Source organism: Serinus canaria, chromosome 5, assembly GCF_022539315.1.
Source record: "Serinus canaria isolate serCan28SL12 chromosome 5, serCan2020, whole genome shotgun sequence".
Lineage (NCBI taxonomy): Eukaryota > Metazoa > Chordata > Aves > Passeriformes > Fringillidae > Serinus > Serinus canaria.
In genome coordinates this window covers 9957453-9963869 of record NC_066319.1, presented here as the reverse complement: position 1 = coordinate 9963869, position 6417 = coordinate 9957453, and the positions used below count along the sequence as shown (strand labels likewise).

General features: G+C 51.3%; 1 protein-coding gene and 1 non-coding gene across 2 annotated transcripts; one reads left to right on the top strand and one right to left on the bottom strand.

Annotated features, from left to right (window-relative positions):
* The first annotated feature begins 102 nt into the window (after window positions 1–102).
* Window positions 103–184, top strand: TRNAS-GCU (transfer RNA serine (anticodon GCU)). Its single transcript has one exon. It is a non-coding gene; the product is annotated as a tRNA-Ser (tRNA).
* A 1802-nt stretch (window positions 185–1986) lies between these two features.
* On the bottom strand, window positions 1987–6412 carry RPUSD2 (RNA pseudouridine synthase domain containing 2). Its single transcript, XM_030240372.2, has 3 exons — window positions 5897–6412; window positions 5126–5422; window positions 1987–4188 (listed from the first exon to the last, which is right to left on the bottom strand). The coding sequence occupies exons 1-3, from the start codon at window positions 6395–6397 to the stop codon at window positions 3397–3399; spliced, it is 1590 nt and encodes a 529-aa protein (XP_030096232.2). The 5' UTR covers window positions 6398–6412; the 3' UTR covers window positions 1987–3396.
* Window positions 6413–6417: the final 5 nt, after the last annotated feature.

Below are 6417 nucleotides of genomic sequence, written 5' to 3'. Positions count from 1 at the left end.
GGCCGCGTAACCGGCGGCGCCGTAAAGGAGCGGCGGGCGGGAGGAGATGATGGAGGAGGTGGGTATACTTCCTTATAGGTCCGGTGAGAAAGCAGTCCCTGTGACGAGGTGGCCGAGTGGTTAAGGCGATGGACTGCTAATCCATTGTGCTCTGCACGCGTGGGTTCGAATCCCATCCTCGTCGGGAAGGAAAACTTTTCCCTCACACCAAAAATTTTTTTTCCCCTAACACTTCCAAGGGGACCTCTCCCTCCCTCCTCTCCCTTCGGCCCTATGGGGAAAAGGAAAAGCGGAGGTGGTGCCCGGGACGGACAGGCCAGAGCATCTTGAGGGATTCAGGATCAAAAGGCAGAATAGAGTGTCCCAAAGATTCTAGGGGTCACAGCCCGCGAATGTCATGAGGGATCTAGGGGTCACCCAGGATAGCATCCCAAGGAATTTAGGGGTCACAGTCAAGCCAGAGTGTCCCGAGGGACTGAAGGGTCTTACCCAGTATCCAGCTTCCTGTGGTGCCTCTCCATGGGGTATCCTGACTTACCTCCTTCCTCAGAGTGCAGCTCTGCTGCGGAGCTTCCAGCTGCGACACTGGGAACAAACCCCTTTAAATCTCAGCCTCCTCTGGGATCCCAGCAAAACGTCCTATTAGGGCTGGCTGGGTCCTTCGTGAAAGCTCAGATTTAGAATTAGAGGGATGGAAGATCTGTCTAATGAGGAAAGGCTGAGAGAGCTGGGATTCTTCAGCCTGGAAAGGAGAAGGCTCCAGGGAACCCTCAGAGCCCCTTCCAGTGCCTAAAGGGGCTCCAAGAGTTGGACTTTGGACAAGGGGGAATGGCTCTGAACTGGAAAAGAGGAGATTTAGATGGGATATTGGGAAGAAATCCTTCCCTGGGAGGGTGAGGAGCCTCTGGCACAGGTTGCCCAGAGAAGCTGAGGCTGCCCCTGGATCTCTGGAAGTGTCCAAGGCCAGCTTGGACAGGGCTTGGAGCAGTCTGGGATAGTGGAAGGTGTCCTTGCCCATGGCAGGGGAGTGAGACTGGATGGGCTTTAAGGTCCCAGCCCCTCACTGAAAATGGTTCACTTAAAAAAAAAAAAAAAAAAATCTGGAATTAGAGGCCTGGAATTAGAAGTCAGTGAAACTCAGAGCTTCCAGGAGAAGGGACATCTCCCACCTCTGCTGTGACAGCTCTGAGCCCTCCCTGCACATGCTGCCACAGTTTTAGCTATACTTAAATCCTTCTGGGAATTGGATCATACCCAGTCCTGGGCAGAGTGGCCAGATCACGATGGTGCAGCCTCACAAAAGGTTCCCAAACACAACTAAAGCACAACTGGACAAGCAGCTCACTCCCGTACTGCGTGGAAGGTGAGTGCTCAGGGGCTGATTCCAGCCAGTCCTGCACAGGGAGAGGCCAAGGCACAGGGAAGTTTGCCACGAGGGTTTATTTGTATGGAAAAGTGCTTCAGCACAGTGCTTCAGCACAGGAGACAGACATGCTCCTGATAAAGACAGAATCACAGGATTGTCTAGGATCAAGTCCAAAGCTAACGCAGCACTGTCAAGGCATGTCCAAGTAAAGGTGTACTAAGGAAAGGAATTCTTCCAGGACCTACATTTGGTATGGAAAACTTTATGCCAACAACCAGGACCCAGTATTTACCTCAGACCCAATCTCAGATGGGAATTTATCACAGGGCATCTCCAAGAGCAACATCTTCCCAGCTAACAAAACATCAAACACGGTTTTGACTAAAATAAATTTTAAAAAATTAATAAAATAAAAATAATAAATATAATAAAATAATAAATGTAATAATAAAATAAAAAAATTAAATTAGAGGTAGTATCCTTGTGAAATAAATCCTAAATCTTCATAGTTCAAAGAATCTTGGAAACAGAAGCCCAGGAGTTTCTTGACCAGGAAATTAAAAGTTGCCAGTACCAGCAATTATTCCAGGAAAAGGGGAGAAAGCAGTGCTGAGCTCCAGTTCCTCATCAGGCCTTTTGGCCCCAGTGTCAGTCAGGAAAATCCCTGACAGAGCCTTTATTTTGTAACAGAAATTTCTTACCAAAAAACCTCCCAGCATAACTTGGGACACATGAAAATCTAATTCAACTGTCGTCCCTAAATCTACCCCCATTCCCCTGCATCCAAATCCAGTGAGAGCTCCAGCCACACTTTTTTATACACTGAAGATGCCCAAGGTCCATTTATTTCCATGAAAGGTGTATTCCAATGCATCAAAAATTTGGCCAACGCTGATTCTTAGCATCACCTCTCTAAATACCTGGAATTAAATTAGAATCATGAAACCATTGGCAGGAGGTGGAAGAGCAAAGCTCAAACCTGAGTGAATTTTAATGGAAATATTCAATAACATTTGGATGATCCAGCAGAGAAAGACACCACTTGGCTCCTGTGGGCTACTGGAAGCAAGCAATGTTTTATTGTGATTTGGGAGTTATGCCCTGACCCTGGTGACATCATCGAGTGATTTTAGGAGGAAGGTACTAATTCCTGTGGGCTGGCCAATCTGAGATCTACAAAATGAATATAAAAACCCTCCCAGAAGCCAAGAATCAACTGTGTAAACACTAATGAAAATAAGAACTATGGTGATATTATTCATTCACATAAAATTATTTTAAAAGAAGACCTGCTTCATGGAACTGCTTTTGTTTTTCTTGAAAGCTGACTGTCACACTGAAGTGTTTTTAAAAATCTCTCCAAGACAAAATCTGGGGATCAGTACCTTCAAAACCAGGCCCAATACCTGCACCCAGGTAATACTTAATTACTTAATTAATTAATAATTAATTAATTAAGTAATTATCTGAATGAATGTTGGTAATTTCAAAGGCAAGTGGATCTTGCTGACAAACAGCAGGCACAAAACAGACCACAGTGTCCTGGTTTTACCTCACAGTGTTCTCAGGAGTAATCTTGTAGTTTTGAAATCAATCTGACAACAAAATACAATAAAACCAGTTTTTTTTATGACAACCAGCAGCTCTTACTGTAAGACACAGGAACACAGCAGGCTGGAAGAAAAATAAGTTTTTGACTTTTAGTGCATACACTTCATTATCCATGTGGATAATTGATCCAGAATCCACTGAGGTGAATGCAAAGCTGCCTGTGCCAAGCAGAGTTCAGTCCTTGCTGCCCTCAAGTGCCAGTTCACTGAAGGGCAACATAAAACTCCTGTTTTAGCCTCGCTTCCCTGCTCATCTTTCACAGCACCTGTGGGAAGTGGGATAGTTCTCCAGCCCCACGGATCCCTCCCAGCCCAGCTCAAGGCACACTTTGTTCACCTCCACCACAATGCAAAGTCCATCTTTGGCCTCTGCCCGCCGCTGTCCCGGCCAGCAGGGTCTGCAGGTGCCGGGTGTCCTGGTCACTCCTGCCAGTCCTCCATGGCCCACTCGGGCATGCTGGAGCAGTACTCAAAGTCGGCGCCCTTGTAGCGCAGGGCGTGCAGGAACATCACCAGCTCCTTGGGAGAGGGGTCCCGCCTGCTCATCCTGCACTCCACACACAAAGGGTCCTTCTCTTCCCAACCCTTCTCCCCCGCTTGCCCATCCTGATTCCCACACAAACTGAGCTCTTTGTCTTTATCAAGCAGTTCCAGGTTGGTATCAGAGTTCAGTGGAGAAGCTGCTACGTCATTCCTCTCTGGATCCTTCTCGTCCTCAGCAGGGCAGGAACTCCCGTTTACAGGATCGGCCTCTGCAGACTTTGTGCAGTCACCTGAATTCCCACAGTCTTTACTCTCACCAGCGCAGTTCAAGTCCTCCTCCCCAATACCCAAGACCTCCAGGCTCTGTTTGGAACGATGCTCCTCTACCAGCGCCCTCAGCAGCTCCTCATCAGTCTTGCCGATCTCCCCGCCCTTGCCCCGGTGCGGGCCCCAGGCCTCCATGTTGTAGATGGGGTCGTTGACGATGGGGTGTCCCAGGAACTGCAGGTGCACGCGGATCTGGTGCGTGCGGCCCGTGCGCGGCAGGCACCTCACCACGCTGCTGCTGCCGTTGTAGCTGAGCCGCTGGAAGAGCGTTTGGCACGGCTTCCCCTTGGCATCCACGCGGCACACGCCCACCTTGTAGGAAACCACCAGGATGGGCTCCTCGCAGACCACCTCGTGCTCCGGGAACTCCCCCACCACCCGGCACACGTACTCCTTCTCCAGCTGCCAGGAGACACGAGAGGAAGGCTCAGGAAACACAGGGGGAAACACACCCAAGCTCCAGCCTTGCTGCTCCTCCCTCTCCCCTCAATAACATACAACCTGAAGTGGCATTTTATTACAACAGGAAAGGGAAAGAAATGCAATCAGCTACTTGAAGCCGAATTTCCCCACACATTTTCCTCAGCTAGTTGGGAAATCAAGAGCAGAAAGGCCTGGCCTATTTGCCTTGTTTTAATTCAGGAGCCATCTCTCCATAGCCTTTGGCTTACAGCCCTGAAGCCAATCCTGGAAAAAGTTCTGTTTGGATCAAGAGACTGGAAAAATGGGAATTTTAAAATTACAAAAGTGGTGAATAGTTGACATATGTCCACTCACATATAAATCTCATCTCTAACTGGTCTGCATGATCCCAGTAAGTTTGCATAGTCCCGTGGGATAATCCCTTAAGAAAGATGATCCACTTCAACCCAATATTACTGAAATAATTTAAATTTTTAGGAGACAACTTCCAACCTAAAATTACCAAAATCAATTAAAGTTTAAGGAGACCCTTTACAATTAAATATTACCAAATCAAAATAAATTTGTAGGAGATCCCATTTAATCCAATATTACCAAATTACATTAAATTACCACATAAAACTAAATTTTTAGGAGATCACTTCCAATCCGATACCAGCAAAAGCAGTTAAATTTTTAAGGTTTTCATTCTAATATTATCACACTAGGATTACCAAATTCAGTTACATTATTTAGGAGCTCCCTTCCGATCCAGTATTACCAAACTCAATTTTTACTCTCTCTTTACCCTATTAGGGACAAGAAGCACCAACAGGTAAGAACAGCAACACAACCATGACTTGCCTGGGGAACTTGAGCTCATCTAGAGACCAAACCTGGCTGACTGTGGAGCACAGCAGCAGCTCCCAGCCCTCACCTGCCTCTGCCGGACCTGCTCGTCGATGCGCTTGGACACGGCTGCGGTCTTGGCGAACATGAGCACGCCCGAGGTCATGCGGTCCAGGCGGTGCAGGGTGTGCAGCTCCCGCAGGCCGTGCTCCTTGCCCAGGATGAAGATGACCGTGTTGTGCCGGAACCTGCCGCAGGGGTGCACGGGCAGGGATGAGGGCTTGTCCACCACCACCACCTCCTCGTCCTCCGCCAGGATGCGGATGGGCTGGGCGGTGACCGGCGGCTCGTGCCGATGCACCGTGTTCCTGAGGAAGTCGTTGTTCTGGAAGTATGGGGTATGGACAATCAGCCTGAATCCAGCTCGTGCAACCACCCACCCGGCCACAAACAACAGGGACCTGACACTGTGGGAGGAGAATTAAAGCCCCTTTCTCCTGGGATCCCGGATTCAGGATAACTCGTGTGTGTGTCACCACGCAAATCCCATCACCTGCCCATAGGGTATTCCCGTTCCTAAGGGACGAACAAGCCGTGGGGCACGTGTGGGGCTGTAGGATTCACACATTCCCGAATCCAGTGGGGCAGGGATTCCCCTGGAGCCCTGATTTCCCCTTTAACCCCTCCATTGGGTCCACAGAACCGTAAACTATTTGGAATTGAAAGGAACCCATCAGGATTATCTAGTCCAACTCCCGGCTCTGTGTTATCTGACCACACCGCTCATGGGCTGATGCTCTCGGCTCGGGGCAGGCCGGGCTCTGCCCCTGCACACGATCCCGCCCCGGGGCCCACCCACCTTGAGCACGATGTCCAGGTCGCGCACGGGCTCCTCGTTGAGGCGCAGGCGGCCGGCGCGGGCGGCGGCGCGGTAATAGGCGAGGGGCTGCGCTCGGAACTCGGTACTAAAGACGTGCAGGAGGCTGCGGCCCACCCACCGCCCCTTGCAGTAGGTGCGGAAGTCGAAGTAGTAGGGGCGCACCTTGCGCAGGCCGCCCTCGAAGTAGTACGAGGTCTCGGCGAAGTGCTCGGCGCCGAAGCTCACGCCGGGGTTCAGCTTCCGCGGCGGCGGCACGTACCGCTCGCCGCCCGCCAGCCGTCGCTTCTTGGGGGCCGGCGCCGCCTCCTCCTTGCCGGCAGGGCCCGGCTCCTCCTCCCGAGCTCGGCTGGGGCTGGGGCTGGGCCTGGGGCCGGGTCCCGGCTCGGCCATGTCCCCGCTGGGCGGCGGCGGCGGCCGGACCCCGATCCCCGCCGCGCGCACCCACGCCGGCCACACCGCGCGCCGCACGCCGTGACGCATCGCGCTGCGCCGGGCCGCGC

Bases quoted from the DNA above. Each gene is read 5' to 3' on its own strand.
- RPUSD2 (XM_030240372.2), bottom strand. From the start codon at position 6,397: ATGCGTCACGGCGTGCGGCGCGCGGTGTGGCCGGCGTGGGTGCGCGCG. The intron at 5,423-5,896 runs GTGGGTGGGCCC...CCATACTTCCAG, and splicing joins ACCTGGACATCGTGCTCAAG to AACAACGACTTCCTCAGGAA. The intron at 4,189-5,125 runs GTGAGGGCTGGG...GTCTCCTGGCAG, and splicing joins AGCAGGTCCGGCAGAGGCAG to CTGGAGAAGGAGTACGTGTG.